A 21,967-nucleotide genomic window follows, 5' to 3' on the forward strand; every position below is an offset into this window, starting at 1 on the left:
GAACAATTTCCTCCTAAATCAATAACAGTGAGTTTTCCATGGCAAGCACAGACACTTTTAGTCTTGGTATTACAATTATGAGTTTATGGAGTTTATGGGAATGGATTACTAAATGAACAAATTGTCCTTGACACATGAATTAATCAGTGTGTTATCACTCACAGATAATAACTTTAATAATTAAGAATTTTGCCTCATATAAATGGAATTTTAGGAGGACTTCTATGTGGTACACTCCTATGCATTGCTATATTCACTATCAATTGGTATATTACTTTTGCAAGGCAATGTGCAGAACTCAAAACAAGCTATGCTGGATATATCCCCAATTTATTTTACTTTAGTCTAGATTGTACATGGCTTTATTTCAATATTAAAATTATTGCACTTAAAATATGAAATTCAATGATTCTCTAATTGTTGAAAATGAAAGTAAATATTTTGTTATTAAAGTGCACCCAGATTTAAAGCTGTTACAATTCATGCATCAAAAGTGGTACAGTTTAGTTGAGGAAGTTATTAAATGTGGATTTCTAATCTTTGAAAAGGCAAAAAAGTATTAGATATTAATTTTATCTAGATTAGACATAAAGCAGAGCAGATTTAACATGAAAGAATAGTAAAAGTGTATACTGTACAGTCAGATAACTTGCTACCCTTGTAATCATCTAAACTTCATTTGCCACATTGATAAAATTAAGATGAAAATTGTTACTGCTTCATTGGGTGAATATAACAATGAAACAAAAATATATATAATGCAATTTGCAGAGTACTTGGTACATAAGAGATCCTCTATTAATGTCACCTACTACTGCCACAGTTAAAATTCATGAACACTGAAAGGAATGCATACTTAAAATCTCGGATTTGCAAAGGAGATGCAATTGTGTGCTTCACCGTATTTTAAATAAAAAATTTACATAATGCATAGAAAACTGATTAAGTTTGTGTGATGTTTTCATAATTCATTTATTTTAATTCAGAAAAGAAAGGAATACCTAGTAAAAGCAGCAATACATATTTTCTCTTTTCTGTATTTAAACCTGAATCCTTGTTTTAAAAAGTTGAACAGATATGTTGTTCTTCCACAGCCTGCAGTTTCTTGCTTTTGATACGGAAGCATCACATGATATACTCCGAGTTTGGGATGGTCCACCAGAAAATGAGATGTTATTAAAAGAAATTAGTGGATCTCTTATTCCTGAAGGAATCCACAGCACCCTCAACATAGTAACCATCCAGTTTGACACAGATTTTTATATCAGCAAATCTGGATTTGCAATTCAGTTTTCAAGTGAGTTATTATTATTGTTACTATTTATTTCTTAAATATAATTTAAATAGTCATGATTACTGTCCAAAATCTATTTTAGAATTGTATTGATCTTAATTATTTTTATTTCTGGTCTTACTATTTCTCTGAATTCAAGGTAAAATGCTCTTTGAAAAAAATACAATTAATTGTGAATATTAGTTGTTGAAATTTTTCTCCATTGGTCAAAACTTGTCCTTAAAGATAGTGTTAAAGAAACCTGGGTAATGAAATAAATACACTATGAAAATTATTAAGATTGAATATTCCTTATCCAAACTGTTCGGGAGCAGAGTGTTTTGGATTTGAATGTATTTTAAGATGTATTTATTTATTTGAAAGTCAGATTCATACAGAGAGAGAGGAGAGAGAGACAGAGAGAGATCTTCCATCTGCTGGTTCATTGCCCAAATGGTTGCAATAGCCAGGGCGAGGCCAGGCAAAAGCCAGGAGCCAGGAGTTTCTTCTGGGTCCCCCGGGTGGGTGTAGGGGCCCAAGTACTTGGGCTATGTTCTGCTGTTTTCCCAGGCCATTCAGAGAGCTGGATAGGAAGTGGAGCAGCCCCAGCTGGAACCAACACTCCTGTGGGACACCTTCACTCAAGGAGGCTGCTTAACCTGCAGAGCCACAGTACAGGCTCACAGGCATTTTACCTCATTACTGAGGCCAAGTCTACTGATAGGAATAATAATGCTCATCTCATAAACAGGCTATTAAGATAAAACACAATCGTGTGCATAATGTTTTGCATTGACAATATAGTAGGTGCCTAATGAACTATTATTTTAAGTGAATGAATATAAAACTAGAGTGCATTGAAAACAAGGTAATAAAACATGAGGCTTTTGAAATAAGTGTCAACAGAATATTATTATGTTAGGTAAACAATTGTTCAATGCATAAATGGCTTGAAAATTCTTGTTCTTAGAACATTGTTTCATATAATGACTAACACCATTTTTTTTCTGGTGTCAGGAGTGGGATATGAAAAATGAGTTGTGTTATATATTATGTAAACCAAGCTCAGGACTGATATAAGAGCAAATAGTAAAGTCAATATCTATAATTGCACTTTAAACATGTTTTTGAGAAAAAGGAAGAAAGAAACAAAAATAAGAATATAAGAATAGAGAATACCAATTACTTTTTTTTGCATTTATTAAACTTTTATTTAATGAATATAAATTTCCAAAGTACAGCTTATGGGTTACAATGGCTCCCCCCTCCCATAGCTTCCCTCCCACCCGCAACCCTCCCCTTTCCTGCTCCCTCTCCCCTTCCATTCACATCAAGATTCATTTTCAATTCTCTTTATATACAGAAGATCAGTTTAGTATATATTAGGTAAAGATTTCAACAGTTTGCCCCCATATAGCAACACAAAGTAAAAAAATACTGTTGGAGTACTAGTTATAGCATTAAATAACAGTGTACAGCACATTAAAGACAGAGATCCTACATAATATTTTTTAAAATTAATTAATTTTCTATGCCATTTCCAATTTAACACCAGTTTTTTTTTTCATTTCCAATTATCTTTATAGACAGAAGATCGATTCAGTATATAATTAGTAAAGATTTCATCAGTTTGTACCCACACAGAAACACAAAGTGTAAAAATACTGTTTCAGTACTAGTTATAGCATCACTGCACATTAGACAACACCTTAAGGACAGATCCCACATGGGATGTAAGTACACAGTGACTCCTGTTGCTGACTTAACAATTTGACACTCTTGTTTATGGTGTCAGTAATCTCCCTAGGCTCTAGTCATGAGTTGCCAGGGCTATGGAAGCCTTTAGAGTTCGCTGACTTTGATCTTATTCCAATAGGGTCATAGTAAAAGTGGAAGTTCTCTCCTCCCTTCAGAGAAAGGTACCTCCTTCTTTGATGAACTGAAAAGTGATCCCTGTTAAATATAAAAGTGGAAAAAGAGAGGGAGGAGAGGTACAATTTGGGACATGCTCAATCGGACTTGCCCCAAATGGTGGAGTTAGAAATGTGCCAGGGGATTCCAATACAATCCCATCAAGGTGGCATGTACCAATGCCATCTCACTAGTCCAAGTGATCAATTTCAGCTCACAATTGATGGCTCTGATAGGTCTAAGAGTCAAAGGGATCACACAAACAAGACAAGTGTCTGCTAATACTAACTGATAGAATCAAAAAGGGAGAGAAAGATCCAACATGGGAAGCGGGATACACAGCAGACTCATAGAATGGCAGATGTCCTAAACAACACTCTGGCCTCAGAATCAGCCCTTAAGGCATTCGAATCTGGCTGAAGAGCCCATGAGAGTATTGTAGGCATGGAAAGCCAAGATACCATGGAAAAGAAAAAAAAAGAAGAAGACCTAAATGAAAGATCTCTGTGAGTGAGATCCCATTGGAAAGAACCAGGCCATCAAAGAGAATGCCAATTACTTTTAATTATGAAACATTTACCAATTAAATATTCTGCATATTTTTAGAATTTATTTTCTACTATTTATATCTGTTTTTTGAAGTATGAGCAACTTATTAGTTTGGCAACAAACAATTTTTTCTTTTACCTTAAATTAGTAACATACAGTGTTTTCAACTTACATGGTTCTTGTGTTTAAATATATGTATATTAATTGAAAATGTACTCAGGTTTACTTTCTGTGAATATAAAATGCAACAGATTAATATGAACATGCTTTTCTGGGAATTTTTATTGGAGATTTGTCTGATATTAAGAGTGAATTTTCTACTTATATTTGTAGAACATATTAAAGTTGTGGAGACAATATATATCATAGTAGAACTTTACTGTATCTGCCTCCACAATATTCCTTAATATAAAAACATTGTATCACTCAGCAAGCCTGAAAATGTACCTATTGAAATAAAGTTACACTGAAGGAAAATATATTATGTACAGCACCAATCAATGAAAATTAGCCTGTTGGTTAGAGATCTTTTATAAAACACATGCTCGCATAGCTTTCTGAGTGTTTAGATTTCAAAACTGGAAAATATTCTTTTTTATGAATGAGATTTTGCTGGTGCTAATAACTATGTGAAGTGCTTTATATGGATGATCTCATTTATGCTTCACAAAATTTATATAAGATATGGTAAGCATTCTTATTTCCCAAGTAAATACAGTGAGTTTCAGGGTTCAGAATGTCAGTTAATTTGTACAAGATCCTGCCATTAGCAGATAGTTGGATGGGGGGTTCAAATCCACAAGTACCTGGAGGGAGATTATTTTGTGGTTGGTATGTAGTAAATACTTTACAGTAGTTTTTATGCTGTCATTATTCTAGAAACATGAATTAATATGCAAGAGGAAATAGCTTCCGTTATGTATTATTGGTCACAATGAAGTTCTGCATCTCAATTAGCTTGGATTATGTTCCCAAGCACCACATCAAAGGTCACACTGGTGAAGAGCAGTGAAGCAGTGAGGAGGAATAAAGGAGAGGTGGAGTGTGTGCTGCCCAGGTGAAAGCTGAAATTGCCACCTAGAGATTTGGACATTTTTCCCCTTAGAAAGACAGGCTAATTTTAAAGTGGAACCTGGAATATTTTTATATAACATCATCCAATTTTCAAAGTAAACGAGCAATATTAAAAAGAATGTAAGTGTACTATAGGCCAATACTACTATAGTGGGTAAAATTTGACTTGCAGTTCAGTTTGCCACTTCTGTGCCTATGGAAATTCTTCTCCTTTTGATAAATATGGTTCATCATATTCATTCATTCATTGTAGGAAAGTGCATTAAGAACACCATATTAGTAATATTTATCTAGAATAAATTCCCAAATGCATCACTTCTTTCACTGAGGCAAATCTTAATTTCATTCAGACACACACACAGGCACACATATCCATACACACACATACACACACACACATACCCTGCTGTTTTCAAGTCTGCTGCCTTAGCCTTGAGGCCAACCGGGGAATGCATGTCCCTGCTGTTTTCTATAATGAAAACTTCTTTCCCTTTAGATGTTATATCTACTGTTTTGTGCTTCAATTCTATTCATTCTTCCAGATTCAATGTGAAGATCCTTTAGTTAAGCATTTTCTGAACATATTACTTGCACTAGTTTTGATGTGACTTTTTTTGGCCCATAATAAAGATCAGAATAATTTAGCAATTTTTCTGGAGGTGATTTAATTATGTGGTATATGCTTTCCTAAATATATCATGAATACCTTTCTCTCCCAAACTATCTTTATGGAAAAAATATCTTCTTTAGGGTAATCATATAATATAATGTCTAAATTTAAGTTGTTTTTAGGAGTAAAAAGGGGTACTATTAAAAATTAATGCTAAGAAACAAGCACAAACCAAATAGCCCTTGAAATTCAGGATGTTCTATCATTTAATTTTTTTGTGTGTGATTTACTTATTTATTTGAAAGGCAGACTTACAGAGAGAGGGGGAAAGTGAGAGAGAGAGAGAGAGAGAGAGAGAGAGAGAGAGAGATATCTTCCGTAAGCAGGTTCACTCCCCAAATGGCAGCAATGGCCAGAGCAGAGGCTATCTGAAGCTAGGTGCAAGGAGCTTCTTCTGGGTCTCTCACAATGGTGCAGGGGCACAAGCACTTGGGCCATCTTGTATTGCTTTCTCAGCAATATTGGCAGGGAGCTAGATCGAAAGAGGAGCAGCTGGGACTTGAGCCAGAGTCTATATGGGATAATGGTGCTGTGGACAGTGATTTAACCGACTGTGCCAAGAGCTGGCCCCTAAGTTCTTTTTCATTTGTTTGTTTTAATTTCATTTGAAAGTCAGAGAGAGGGAGAGGGAGAGGGGGAGAGAGAGAATTTCCTTTCTCTCTCTTTCTTTCTTTCTTTTTTCTTTTTCTTTTCTTTTCTTTTCTTTTTTTTTTTTTTTTTTTTTTTTGGACAGGCAGTGTTAGTGAGAGAGAGAGAGAGAGAGTGAGAATTGAGAATTTCCAACCACTGGTTCAAGTCCCCTGGACTCAGCTAGGGAGAAGCCAGGAGACAAGAACTCAATCCATGTCTCCCATATGCACAGTGAGGACTCAAATCTTTGAGCCATCACCTGCTACCTTAATTGTATGCATTAGCAAGAAGTTAAAAGAGAAACGGAGGAGCCAGAGCCAGGAATCCAACTAGGCTCTCTAACTTGAGATGTGGGAGTCCATGTGTTGAGCCAAAAGCCTGCCCCACTGTGATTTTCAATTGTCCATTTTTTATTGGATTCTCCCTTTCTCTTACCATAACAATTCCCAATCCTCATTTTAGCAAATAACTCCTATTGAAAATCGAAATAGTCAATTAAAAAATATGGCGATAGTAGCAAAACAGTCTTCACCAACAAAATGTAATGAATAAATTCTATTTCTCTGAACTTTACTAAAAGTGAATTTAACTGAAATGTAGGTCACATACTAACTTTATAGTCTTCATCAAGTCACTATTAGCAGCCTCATGACTTCTGTTTCATGATCTATCCATTCTTTGTAGAGTCTGTAACTTTGCCTCTTGGTGTTATAGTCTGCAAGGCACTTTTGCTTAATCAGAGCTGCTTAAGTCTTACATAGCTATCTCATGCTGCCCTGTGTGCTGTCCTTGCTGCTCAGCAGTCAGCCTCTATATCCTCTGCTAAAATTTGCCATCTGCCTGTCTCATTGCACTTCAGTTCCACAGGGAGGACTTCTTTAGTATCACACTGTCATTTGTCCACAGCATAGTTGATTTTGACAGAGCATTTTCTATGCTCTTCACTCTTCGCCCTCTCTGTTAAGAATCTGCCCCTGCTGGGTAATACAAAATACTAAGACCTATGGCTTATACTGCTGAAAATCCTCAAGGAATCGGATCCTTTAGCCATGAGAGGTTGATGTCCCCCAGCCTTAAAGAACTGCATGGTGCCCTTGCCTTTGTTCCCATCCTCATTATTGCTCCCTGCACATCTCTAACAGCCACTTCATTATCCCTCCAGCCAAACTTTTCTCCATATTTCTACCTGACTGATCTTTCTGAAATACAAATCAGACATCAATCCCTGGTTTAGAAGTATTTAATGGCTACACAGTTCTAAACTCAAAACTTTGGACTTAATGTAAAGTCTCTACAATTTACAAACAAACTGCCTGCTAGCCTACTAAGCCCTTGATATCATTTACATACTCATACAATGTATGAGTATATTGTGAAAAATGTATAGTGAGAAAAATAAAATGCATGGATATCATAATTTTCTTGAATCAAAATAAGCTTATCTATTAATTCCACTTTTCTTTTTCTTTTGTTAAATTTATTTATTGAAATGCAGCATTGCAGAGAGAGAGAGAAAGTCTTCCATTAGCTGGTTCACTCCCCAGATGACTGCAATGGCCAGAGCTGAGCTGATCCAAATCCAGGAGCCAGGAGCTTCTTCTGGGTCTCTCACATGTGTGCAGGGACCCAAGGACTTGAGTCACGTTCCATTGCTTTCCCAGACAATAGAAAGGAACTTGATCGAAAGTAGAGCAGCTGGAATTTGAACTGGCCACCCATATGGGATGCTGACACTGCAAGCGGTGGCTTTACCTGCTATGCCGCAGTGGTGGCCCCTCCATTTTTCTATGAACTTTCTCAAGTACCCTCACACATCCAGCTGACTCTGCCATACTGAAAGGACATATTTTTTTCATGTTTGTTTTTAGGTAGACTCTCCTCCATGTGGAACAAATATGCTCACAGTACAAAAATCCATACATTCTTCATGATTTTCCAAGGCCCAGGTCAAATGGCATTTCTACTATCAATTAATTTCTAGGCAAAATTAGTCACTTCCAATTTGTACTGCTCTGGTCCTGTGTGCATATTTTATCTTATTTTTTTTAAAGATTGTATTGATGTATTTGAAAGGTAGGGTTACAGACAATGAGAGGGAGAGACAGACAGAAAAGTCTTTCTTATGTAGGTTCACGGCCCCAATAGCCGGAGCTGTGCCAATCTGAAGCCAGGAGCCAGGAGCTTCTTCCTGGTCTCCCATGCAGAGGCAGGACCCAAGGACTTGCGTCATCTTCTACCGCTTTCCCAGGCCACAGCAAAGAGCTGGATTGGAAGAGGAGCAGCTGGGACTAGAACCGGCGCCCATATGGGATGCTGGCACTAAAGGGGGAGGATTAACCTACTGCACCATGGCACCAGCCCCAACTGTGTGCATATTTTATTAGAACCATCATATGCCCCTGTATACCCAGGATAGTCCTGATTTAGGTCTGTTATCTTGGTGTCCTATCTGGTAGGACCTTGGTCTGTGTTTTTCAACAAAGTATCACCAATAGTTTGTTTAAAATTAGCCACACAGCATATTTTTTACATCTCTACTTTCTTTCAATCTTAGTTCGTAAAGAGTAACGTATCATGGCAGCACCCAGAGTAATTATAAAGTGCATGGTCAAATCTGAAAAACAAAACAAGTTTATATTTATCAACCTTTCACAGATGTCAGATAATCTACACACCCCTTTCAGGGACAGCAGGTAAAACACTGACAGATAACACAAAATATTCTGACATATGAACCCCTAAGTCACTCTATTTTGGGATGGTAGTGGAAGAAGCATTTGATACTGTTGCCCTGCCAGCTATGTCCTCTAACAGCCAGTTCTGTCATAGGCTTTGGTGTGTTTTGAAAGAAATATGATACTACCAGATCATGAAATTGGCAGGAAATTAATGGAAAATATGGATTATTGAAATATGCACACAAATATGCTAAGCTATTGCATGGTAGACCTAAAAAATATGATCTGAATATTCTTGCCATGAATATACTTGCTATTTCTAGTATAATTCAAAACTACTTTGTTTTCTTAAATTATTTATTTGACAAGCAGAGACATACAGATGTAGATAGCAACAGACATAAAGTTAAGGACAGAAAGAAAGAACTGGGAATGCTCTCATCCACTGTCTCACTCCCAAAAATAGGCTCAGAGCCAGGAATTCAATTCAGGTGCCCTAGTGGTTGAGAGGAACTCATCTGTTGGAGGCATCAACCACTGTTTTCTATGGTGTGCATTACCACAAAGCTGGAATTGGGATGTAGCCATGACTTGAACCAGGATACTCCAGTATGGGATTTGAGCTTTGCAAATGGCAGCTTAACCACCAATCCTACACATTATCCTGTATACCATGTTAACTTCCCATAACCTGGTGAAAAGGGAAGTTTGTGTGCTAAAATATGATACATTATTAAATTATGATTTGAGATCATGATAATACATCAAATACATTGTTGTCACTTAAAATATTTGGTGTATTAATTATAAGGGAACTTCAAACTGTTCATGGAAAAGTAGAATTAAAAGATAAGTTTATTTTAATGTAAATAATTTTGAAATCTAGTCATAGTTATTTCATAATTGTCATTTCCATGAACTTTTCATTGATCCCTGAGTATTGATCATTTAAAAGTACCTATTTTAGTAGGCATGTTCCTTTTTCTAACAACGTTATTTTATTGTGAAGAGAGCAATTAACATCAAGTCTGTTTTCTAGACAAAATTTTACCTGTGGAATTCATTATTTTTTATTGTAAATATAAGCCATACTGAAAATCTCTAAAGCTTTTTCATTATGCTGAATTTTATCTCATACATAGAGAATAGGAAGTCAAACAATTTAGCTGTCACCATGACCTCCCATGGTCTTCATTAAGAGGAAACTGGAATCAGGAACCATAGCTGGGAGTTGAATCTAGATATTCCAATATAAGACATGAGTACCTTAGCTGACCTGATAACTGCTAGGTCAAACTATTACCCCAAACTCCATGATTTATGTTTATTAGTTTATATATTATGTTTTCTGTATCTTCATTGAAATTCTCATTTGTTCATGCATTATTATTTTGACCTCAGAGAATATATTTATAATAGTTTTTTTTATTTGTCAGATAATCTAATTTTATTCCTTTAACGTAAGTTTCTATAGATTTATCTTACCCCTATACTTGAAGTATTCTCGCCTGAATATTTATTATTCCTGATGCTCTCTGTATGGTGTACTTGTATTAGAAAAAGCACATACTTCTCCCATTCTTCAAGGACTGGCCTTGAACAGAAAAGACCCCTAGCAACCAAACTGGCCAGACTCTACGAACTCTTTCCATCTCCAAGAAGTAGGCAGCTATGGTTTTTGTATGTTTGCTGTGACAAGCCAAGAGGTAAGCTAAAGCATCTTCCAGTCCACACTACTCTCTCCATTCTCCCTTGTAAAATTGTATGAGAATTATAGAGTTCCAAAACTTGAAGGACAGTTGGCCAGTTCATTGAGCAGCCTCAGAGCAGTTGGAGCAGTGCACAAAGGATCAGTTATTTTCCTATTCAGGAGAAAGCTGACAGCTTGGATTTTTTGTTGGCTCATTTTATACTGAGCAGTGTGGAAGACCTACGGTATAACAAGCCCATGCCATCATTGCTGTTTGCCCCCAGTTAACTAGATTGTCCTGGTTCCATCAGAGTTCAAAGGCTGTCATTGGTAATGCTGGAGTGTTGGATATCCAATCCAACTGCATCATTCTCCTTGGAGAAGCTAGGACCTATGGAACTTCTTCCTGTTTGTATGACACCATTCTGGTGGTAGGGATTCTGATAGCAGGGTGTCCTGAATAGACATAATTGGCTTCAGTAAGTCTGAGTTTTACTCTCTTCTGGGGTGGAATAGCTTTTCAGTTAGCTTATAGATTTCTCACAAAATGAATTGGTGAATTCTTGCTAAATTGCTATGTATGTGTATGTGTGTGTGCAGGTATGTGTGTGCATGTAGGGTGAAGGAGAGTCCAGGAATTTGTATGTTGCCATCTTGTTGATGTTGTCACTTGTCACATTAGTTTAGGTGCAATCATTTTCTCAATGGAAATGTCCCCTGATATCAACTTACCACTAGAACCATGACATATTTAGGAATAATAGGCTATTATTCCCTAATTACTTTCAAGCGTGTTATGAAGTATAATATATTTTCATTTAAAGTTTATTATATATTATATTAAATCATTATTTGTTGAGATTTAGACTAAAACATATAGATTATTTTTGCCCATGAATTTCAGGAGAATAAAGCACTAGAAGAGCTATTTGGATTAACTGTGTGAATTTTGGCTTTTGGTTCTTACATGATCAATTATATGTAAATTGCACACAATAACTGTGTTCTAATCATAAAAAGCCAATAATATCTCAATTAAGAATAAAGGAAAATTCATAGTGAACAGGCTATATGCATACAGTATATATTGGTATAAATGGAGAAATCATTTTGTCATTAAAAATATGAAAGCCAGAAAGTACAAATCGGTATAAAAGTCCTAAGTTTTCATTAAGATCAAATTAAAACTCTACTAAACTAATTTCATCATTTTATAATATTGATTATCTTCTGCATTTATCAGAGACTAACATGCCAGCTTCTTTAGCAGAGGAACTTCACAAATAGTTACATGAGTTCAATTATGTATCAGTCAGAACAATACCTCTAATACAGAATCAATACTTCGATTGGCTCAAATATTTATGCTTCAATATTTTTATTTTTACATGCATTTTAGGAAATCATAGCAGTCTTTGAAAGCTTATTTTAGAGACAAAGCCTCTGATACTATAAATGCAATTACATTTTTACATTTCATTAGTTTTGAATTTACTGAGATTTGTTTTATGGTCAGCATATGATTTGCTTTTTTTTTAAAGACATTTATTTATTTGAAAGTGAGAATTACACAGAGAATGAAGGAGAGGCAGAGAGAGGGAGGTCTTTCCTCTGCTGGTTCACTGTCCAATTGGCCGCAACAGTCAGAGCTGCGCCGATCGGAAGGCAGGGGCCTGGAGTTTCTTCCGGGTCTCCCATTTGGGTGCAAGGGCCCAAAGACTGGGGCCATCTTCTAGTGCTTTCCCAAGCCATAGCAGAGAGCTGGATCAGCAGAGGAGCAGTGGAGACTCAAACTGGTGCCCATATGGGATGCCAGAACCTCAGGTGGTGGCTTTACTTGCTATGCTACAGCACCGGCTCCTCAGCATATGATTTTCTAAAGATATCATGTTTACATGAAAGAATGTCTGTTTGCTACTGTTGGTCAAAGTGTTCTGTAAATGTCATTTTCATTGATATAGTTTCTGAAGTGTTCCATGTCATTAACAATTATCTGTCTTCCTACTACTGCAAAATATGAGTTTAAATGCCCAAATTAAATTGCAGATTTGTCTGTTCTTTTTGTCTATTTCTGAAAGATATATTTTATTTATTTGAAAGGCAAAGAGAGAGAGAGAGAAAGAGAGAATGAGAGCAAGATAGAGAGAGGGATACAGAGAGATCTTACATCTGCTGGTTCACTTCCCAAATGGCCACAGTATCTGGGTCAGAGCCAGGTGGAAGCCAGATGGTAGGGGCTTCATCCGGTGTCCCACATGAATGCAGGAGCCCAAGCACTTGCTATCTTCCACTGTTTTCCCAGCAAGGAGCTGGATCAGGAGTGGAGCAGCCAGACTTGAACTGATACCCATCTGGTGATGTCAGTGTTGCAGGAGGCAGCTTAGTCCATTACACCACAATAACTGCACCTTTTGTCTATTTTTTGTTTCATGTATTTATAATTTATACTTAATTATTCAGTTAGGGTTGTCTACCATATTGTGATTTACTTTTTTGTTGTCCTCATCTGTTTATTGTTCCCTTTATTCAATTTTATTATTACTTTTTCCTCTTCTAATTGCTAGGCCTCTAATTTGAGGGCACAAAGGTATTTTATCTAACATTTGTAGCATACATCTTTAACTTATCAAAACATCATTATGTCAACTAAAAAAAGTATCATTAAGATTGGTGTTTGTACAGTGGTTATGATGCTGCTTGGGACACCTGTGTTTCATATTAGAGTACCTGGGTTCCAGTCCTGGCTCTGTTTTCAATTCTGACTTCCTCCAGACAGGAGATAATGGCTCAAGTATTTGTATTTTTACCACTCCCGAGGGAGACATGGATTGAGTTCCATGCTGCCGACTTCAGCCCGAACCAGTCCTGTCTGGCACTGCGGGAATGAAGTTGCAGATGGATGATCTCTCTGTCTCTACTGTCTCTCTCTCTGTCTATCTCTCTTCTTCTTGGAAAAAAAAAATTAAATAATACTATATTTTCTGACACAAAATATAGGAACTTAACATATTTCCACTTCTCCTTTGGTCCTTTGAGCTATTGTTTTCATTTGTTTTATGAATATATATGTTATAAATGTTATATTTGTCTAAACTTAATAGAGTTATTTGAAATAGTTTTAAAATGAGCAAAATTTGCATATTAAAGATTCAAAAGTTTGCTTTCTGATGGTAACACAAATATAAATTCTGGTGACACACTCTATCATGACAAAAGAAAGCTCTCATAAAAGTAAGAAACAAATGCACTTGGAATTGGTTGTAGTATGCACATAAATCCTAACGGCAAGCTCATACAGCTCTAATATTCTGATTACAACAAAAATGTTAAAGCTTACATATATTCTGTATTCAGTTGAAATAAACTATGTGTGTTTCACAAAGTAGTGCTGATTCCAAAAAAAAAATTAAGAAAACTTGTATGTCAGTATCACTTTCTCTTTTTGCTGGTCATTACCAATAAGACTTAGGCACTCTTGTGCAATTAGAAATAGTATAGAGTGGTTGATGTTTGTAACAGCGGTTAAGTTGCGGTTTGAGAAGCTTATGTTTCATGTCAGTTCCTGGGTTCATATCTTGGCCCCAAGTGCATACTGTAGGAGGCAACAGGTAATGAATAGCTCGAGTACGTGGGCCTTACTACCAGTAGTTGGAAGGTCTTTCTCTCTCTCTCTCTCTCTCTCTCTCTCTCTCTCTCTGCCAACTCCATCTGCTTTTCAAAGTGAAATGAAAATAAATAAATTCATAAATACTTAAAAAGAAATATCTTGAGAAATTATAGAAAGACATCTATAGAACATAACAACTGAAAACATTAAAATACAATACCAATGTTAATAAAAATAAGATATTTGAAAACTATTCTTTAGAGAAAATAGTACATGAAGAGAGTAATTATGGCCAAGAGACAAACTAAAGAATGACCACATGCACCACAAAGATTATTTTGCATAGGTTATTTTATCTCCATATAATTCATATAAAGAAGGTATTTCTTTGTGCACAGGGAAGTCATTTAGATTTTTTTAGAAATAACTTTAAGATGGTTTTAAATAAAAACATTTTGAGTTCTCATCAGCATATCAATTTCATTATTCAATTCTCATTTTATTCACATAACTTTGATTGTTTTACATAACTAAAATCGTTCCAATGTGTTTAGCTTCTTATACTGTTTGGGTTGAATAGCAAAGCTACCAGATTCTAATATGTACTATTTTAAAGCTATGTACACTTCTCCTGTCTCTCTTAGATTGTGTTTCTTGGAAGGGTAAGGATGTTATTGATATTTCTATCTCTAGAATGTGGCCCTGTACCTGGTACTAGGTACTTAGTACATGCCAAATGAATCTGATTTAGTGGGCAAATCTTCTAATAATATAAAACTAGAACTATACTAATTCTATATACTATCTGTGATAAGAAATGTGAAAGAGTATTTGTGTGTTGGTTCGATTCTTCACTCATTAATTCTGATCATCTTCAAATATTAGAATTCTGTCTTAAATTTGACTCATACAATTTTATAATTTTTGGATATAGTCAATCTCATGTATTTGTAATTTTGAGAGTCTGCAACCTAACATGAATTTTAATTCTATAAAAACTTTGTTGATTGCATTCCCATTTCTGTCCATCTATTGGAGCACTTGAATCAATGAAGGCTGGAAAATGTTAACTCCTAAAAAATATGTATTTTATATTTATATGTTAACTCCTATAAAATAAATTTTAAGCATATTAACTGGTTCAAATATCTTGGAAAAATAGTTTAGCAAAATAACAAATGTATATATGTATATATTTTTGAAAAGATATTTCTACGGACTTCAAAGTTTATTACACTACTGGCATTGAAGTTGTTTTTCCATGCAATACACTATGCAGCTCTGTGTCACTCCTGGATTGGTGGGAATGTGCCTGTCATGTTGCCATCTACTTTACCCTGACTTGCAGTATCATTAGATGTATCCTTTGTAACATAATGAAATTCTAAAGATAGCCACATTTCTGAGTAGCTTGCAGGGTGTAGGCCTAATAATGATGTTCTTTATGAAATTGATGGATCTTGTACACAGCAAGCGCTCAATCAAGGGCAAAATTCTCCAGGGTGAAATCCACCTGTAGGTTACCATCTAAATATACAGCACATTAAGGACAGAGATCCCACATGAGGAGCAAGTGGACAGTGGCTCCTGTTGTTGACCCAACAAATTGACACTCTAGTTTATGGCACCAGTAACCACCCTAGGCTCTCGTCATGAGTTGCCAAGGCTATGGAAGCCTTCAAAGTTTGCCGACTCTGCTCATATTTAGACAAGGTCATAAAAGACAGAGTGAGGATAGTAACCAATGATCCTAAGAGTGGCATTTACCAGGTTTGAACAATTATACAGCATTAAGTGGGGAAGAGGACCATCAGTACACACAGGTTGGGAGTAGAGCCATTGGTGGTAGAGTAGAGGTTATGATTACAAAGGAATGAGGCCCAAGTGTGCTAGACAGGGTCTAGAACAACGGACAGAGTCATTATTAGAGGAGCTAAGAAAGGTGCTGTCTAAGCTACAAGCAATTTTTCTGATTGAGAGGCAAATAGAACCTGATAGAAGGGGCTTGATAATAATCTGGTGGGCTTTAGGCCTTGTAAGTTAAGAGGCCCAGACCTATCTCTTCACATGGGGTACATCCTAAGGGAGGTGTGAACCTCCTAGGGGAAGGCACTCTGTTGACTTTCATTACTTGGCTGGCCTTGGGAGGAGAGCTGGCCAGGTAAAGGCAGGGGGCATCTCTAACAAGAAATTTACAGTTCTGCCTGCAATGTTGCTGACCCTACTTGGCTGTCCCCTCAACTGCAGTGGTCACTTTGGGAGTTGGGCTGAGTGAAGGGCTTTTCAGCTTAGAGCCAATAAGATCTGTGGCTCTGACCTGGGCATCCTTCGACTCCAGGGCAGGTCCATTTCCAGTGATCCAACTCTTGGCAGAGCTGCCAGGGCTCTTCACAAGCTGACTTCTGCTGAAGCCCAGGCTTACCACATTGAAAGCCACTGCAGTGGACTGGCCTGTTGGGTCTCCTTGAGGGCAGATCACTGTACAGATCAGCCATTAATAGGCCTGCCACCCATTGCTTCTGATGCCTAGCTTTCTTTTCCTCGTGGTTTGTGTTAAAGCAGACCAGAGGATGCAAGTCAAGGGAGTGCCCGTGTCCCATCTCTAATCTTCGGTGGCCTGAACTACAAGTCTATAGTCACAGGCATGTTCTGAAGTAGTTTTTCTAAGGTAGACAATGCCCATGAGGAAAATTATATTCTCACTTTAAAACTTTCTTTCCCTTTGGTCTGAAAGGGAGGTTTTTTCTACTTACTGTATACTTCGCTGATGGCGAAGTGAATCTAGCTATGAGATTATTATTTAAGTTCTTATTTTGGCTATACTATGACAGAAAAATGTTAGTCATCTCTTTTATAAGGTCTAAAGATTAAATTGTGCATCCTACAGATTCCTTCATAATAGAATTAGTTTCCTACCTTGAAGAGAATAGAGAAATGAAAGAACAAGTTGGGCTTAGAATAGAGAAATAAGGGAGCAAGTCCTAGATCGCTTGCTGACAATAGCAATATCACATGAATACTTAGCAAACCGTTTCAACCATTAGATAACAACTTAAGAAAACATTTACCAGAAGTTCCAATGCCTTCTATAAATTTTAAGAATCATGTATTTGGAAACACCTCTTAAATATCTAACATGGTGTAGTTTGTTTAACCAGTAACTTAAGCACAACCATATAAAATGTTTTTAGTTTCTTTCTACCAACACGTTTAAAACTTATGATACACAGATTCAGGTCCCACAAATTAAAATGTATCTTTGATTGATTTTAGCAGCTTAAATTTATGGACAATCTTATCTATAAGCCATTTAAAATAAAACTCTTAATAAAATTTCCTATGTGGACATACAATATGTACACACATATAACATAGCATAATAGACCAATATAGCAATTTTAATAATAGCTTTTAAAATCTTTAACTCTTTTTGTAGATTGCCATTTGATTTGAATTGCTTTTTTGTTTTTAGTAACCTCAGTTAACCATACTTTCTCTCAGTTGGTACTGTTAATACATTATTGGCTTCATCTGTTTACAGAGCCATCCCAAAGTACTGAATACAATAGAAGTGGCTGGAAAAAGTCCATAGGAACCTATAGGAGGACAGCTAAACATAGAACCAACAACGCTTTAGTTTTATGAGCAGCAAATCATATATAACTGTGGATGACAAAAGACTTTAAGTCGCCATGTTTAAAATTATAAACTCATCAACCAACAAGAGGCACTTGCTTACTTCACAGTATTTTTGAAAGCACCTGTAGGATTTTACAAGTATTTAACCCTTTAGGCCTCTGGGTTTTCTCATTAAGATAACTATCATGTCTAGTAACACAAGATCATTAGACTTTTTAATTCTCAAACATTTGTATACATAGCATTTTCCATTATAGAAACTTAAAGTTTGGTACCACATCACATCTTGACAGTCCTTCTAATATAATCCAAATAGACTGATTAGTTGGTGTCTCTATAAGATGAGAGACATAGGTCCTTTGATTTTTTCAGTTGGGCCCAAACTGGACAAACCAAAGTCCAGGATTTACTGGAAATTTTAGAGGCCAGATTGTTTGAAACTTTGATTTTTTGAATGCCTGTCAAGAATGCCAAGAAGACTCAAAATCCAAAATATCTGGTTGAAATAAGATTCCTTAAAATCATGACATAACATAGACCAAATTTGATCATTGTTATAAGGTGATTATTCACATCTTTGAAAATAAGCACATATTTAAATAACCCATAGCTCTTGAACAATTAGAATTTAACAGACATCAAGAGAACATAATAGATTACTTTAACACATTGCTTTAACAGAGCATCAGAGTTTAATTCTATGTCAAAGAGAAATTGGGCTTCCTGTGATCTTTTGCTGTGAGGTTTCCTTCCTTTACCTTCTTTCATATTGGTGACCATGTTTCTGTGTTTCTGTGTGTAAGACATCTTTAAGCATCTTTTGCAGGGCAGGATGAGTGGCAACAAATTCTTTCAGTTTCTGTTTGCTATGAAAAGTCTTAATTTCACCTTCATTCACAAATGAGAGCTTTGCAGGATATAGTATTCTGGGCTGGCAGTTTTTCTCTCTTAGTACCTGGGCTATGTCTCGCCATTCCCTTCTGGCTTGTAGGGTTTCTGATGAGAAGTCTGCTGTGAGTCTAATTGGAGATCCTCTAAGAGTAATCTGACGTTTCTCTCTTGCACATTTTAGGATCTTTTCTTTATGTTTCACTGTGGTGAGTTTGATTACAAGATGTCGTGGTGAGGATCTCTTTTGGTCATGTTTATTAGGGGTTCTATAAGCTTCCTGTACTAAGATGCCTCTGTCCTTCTCCAAACCTGGGAAATTTTCTGCTAGTATCTCACTGAAAATGCCTTCTAATCCTTTCTGGGAGGTAGACCAGTCCTCAGTCATCAGGATAACAAGGTAGCAACAGCAATGCTGAAAAAATGCTGCAGAGAGCTCGAAAGAAAACTAGAATAGACTGCTGAATGGGAAGCCAAGAAAAGAAAGAACTTGAAGAAGAAGGGAATAGTCAGCTGTGATAAATGTTTCTGAAAGGTCTCTGAAACAGGATTAAAAAGTTACCATTAGGTTTGGCAGCCTGCATTTAAAAGAGCAGTTTAATGAAATAGATGAAAGACTGATGACAAAACTGGAGACAGTTTTATAGACATCTCCCTCAGGAGAGCCCTTTAATAGGTTTCCTTTCAGAAAACAGGAAAAAAAATGATAAATTGGAAGAAAATGGGGATATTGGGTTTTATTTGTCTGCTCTTTGAAGATGAAAGACACAAGTCAAATTTATATGCTATTGAGTATGGTCCAGCACTGGACTATTCAGAAAGGGTGTGAAATGGACAGTCAGAAGCAATGTGAAATGATTAGAAATCAAGATATTGAGAAGTGGAGAGAGTTTAATATCAGCAACACCAGAACCAGGGTTATTAGCCTCATAGTGAGCAAGGACATCTCCATTGCAACAAGAAGGGAAACACAGAAAATGGGTTCAGGTGCCAGTGGGCTCAGATTTAGTGGTGCTAAGATGAGGGTGCTTCCATCTTACTGCTTGTACTCCCCCATTAATTGTAGGGAAACAAGCAAAAGAGATGTTGATAAAAGAATAAAAAAGAGCCCTCAGTTGAAGTGGAAATGACCTAGGGATTATAATTATTTACAGAATCATATATACATGTATATTGTGGAACTGGGATATATATGATACTTTTCATTTCTATTTGTAATAATTACAAAAATAATCATGGGTCTTTTTTTCTTCCATTTATGGTAAAAATATTGGCCAGCAAAAGAATGTGCCTTTATATATAAATAAAAATAGCTATCACTTCTCAGCCTTTTGGCTAAGATCAAGTGTAAAAATAGCTGAATATTTTTTGAATTTCCATTTTATACTGACTTTTTTTTGCCAGTTGTTTCATTAATAAACAGCTGTCTGCTTGTGTGTTGTTTCTGGTAATGGGTTCCATTTGTTTTCAGGTATCATGCAGAAGCAGTATTTAAGAACCCTTTTTTTAAAAAAAAAAAAAAAAAAAGATGGTATTTATTCATTTGAAAGGCAAGTTACAGAGAGGTAAAGGCAGAGAAGTTGGTTGGTCTTCCATCCACTGGTTCACTCCTCAAAATGCTACAATGGCCAGAGCTGGGCTAATCCAGAGCAAAGAGCCTGGAGCTTCTTCCAGGTCTCCCATGTGGGTCGTGGATTTAAGTCTTTAATCCATGTTGAGTGACCCGAAACCATCAAAATTTTTGGAGAACATTGGAGAAACCCTGCAAGGTATAGGCACCGGCAGAGACTTCTTGGAAAAGACCCTGGAAGCACAGGCAGTGAAAGCCAAAATTAACTATTGGGATTGCATCAAATTGAGAAGTTTCTGTACTTCAAAAGAAACAGTCAGGAAAGTGAAGAGGCAACTGACAGAATGGGAAAAAATATTTGCAAACTATGCAATACATAAAGGGTTAATAACCAGAATCTACAAAGAGATCAAGAAACTCCACAACATCAAAACAAACAACCCACTTAAGAGATGGGCCAAGAACCTCAATAGACATTTTTCAAAAAAGGAAATCCAAATGGGCAAAAGACACATGAAAAAATGTTCAAGATCACTAGCAATTAGGGAAATGCAAATCAAAACCACAATGAGGTTTCATCTCACCCCGGTGAGAATGGCTCACATTCAGAAATCCACCAACAACAGATGCTGGCGAGGATGTGGGGAAAAAGGGACACTAACCCACTGTTGGTGGGAATGCAAACTGGTAAAGCCACTATGGAAATCAGTCTGGAGATTCCTCAGAAACCTGAATATAAACCTACCATGCAACCCAGCCATCCCATTCCTGGGAATTTTCCCAAAGGAAATTAAATTGGCAAATAAAAAAGCTGTCTGCACCTTAATGTTTATTGCAGCTCAATTCACAATAGCTAAGACCTGCAATCAACCCAAATGCCCATCAACAGTAGACTGGATAAAGAAATTATGGGACATGTACTCCATAGAATACTATACAGCAGTCAAAAACAAGGAAATCTGGTCATTTGCAACATGGAGGAATCTGGAAAACATCATGCTGAGTGAATTAAGCCAGTCCTAAAGGGACAAATATCATATATTCTCCCTGATCGGAGACAACTAACCAACCACAAAAAAGGAAACCTTTGGAAGTGAAAGGGGCACTATGAAAAACAGTGACTTGATCAGCCCTTGTCCTGACTGTTGATGAACAACTTAATACTTTATCCCTTTTAGTTTTTTTTTTTTTTGTTGTTGTTGTTGTTCTAGTTAATACTATTGGTTGAACTCTGTAATTAACACACAATTATTCTTAGGTGTTGAAATTTAACTGAAAAGTGACCCCTATTAAATATAAGAGTGGGAACAAGAGAGGGAGAAGATGTACAATTTGGGACATGCTCAAGCTGACTTGCCCCAAATGGTGGAGTTACAAATGTGCCAGGAGATTCCAATACAATCCCATCAAAACTGCATGTACCAATGCCATCTCACTAGTCCAAGTGATCAATTTCAGTTCACAACTGATCACACTGATAGGCCTAATAGTCAAAGATATCACACAAACAAGACTAGTGTCTGCTAATACTAACTGATAGAATCAAAAAGGGAGAGAATGATCCAACATGGGAAGTGGGATACACAGCAGACTCATAGAATGGCAGATGTCCTAAACAGCACTCTGGCCTCAGAATCAGCCCTTAAGGCACTCGGATCTGGCTGAAGAGCCCATGAGAGTATTGTATGCATGGAAAGCCAAGACACTCTGGCAAAAAAAAAAAAAACAAAAACAAAAACAAAAACCTAAATGAAAGATCTCTGTGAGTGAGATCCCAGTGGAAAGAAC

The 21,967-nt window shown here is 36.5% G+C and overlaps 1 protein-coding gene and 1 pseudogene across 2 annotated transcripts in view; both read left to right on the forward strand.

Annotated features, from left to right (window-relative positions):
- Window positions 1–21,967, forward strand: part of CSMD3 (CUB and Sushi multiple domains 3) — a 1,267,615-nt gene that overhangs the window by 934,039 nt on the left and 311,609 nt on the right. For both annotated transcript variants that reach the window (XM_062189471.1, XM_062189472.1), the window contains one exon: window positions 1,095–1,297. In XM_062189471.1, the coding sequence (XP_062045455.1) occupies window positions 1,095–1,297 (203 nt within the window). The remainder of the gene's footprint in view (window positions 1–1,094; window positions 1,298–21,967) is intronic.
- LOC133758903 (U2 spliceosomal RNA) lies at window positions 19,925–20,104 on the forward strand (annotated as a pseudogene).

The sequence above is a fragment of the Lepus europaeus genome, chromosome 4 (genome assembly GCF_033115175.1).
Source record: "Lepus europaeus isolate LE1 chromosome 4, mLepTim1.pri, whole genome shotgun sequence".
NCBI lineage: Eukaryota > Metazoa > Chordata > Mammalia > Lagomorpha > Leporidae > Lepus > Lepus europaeus.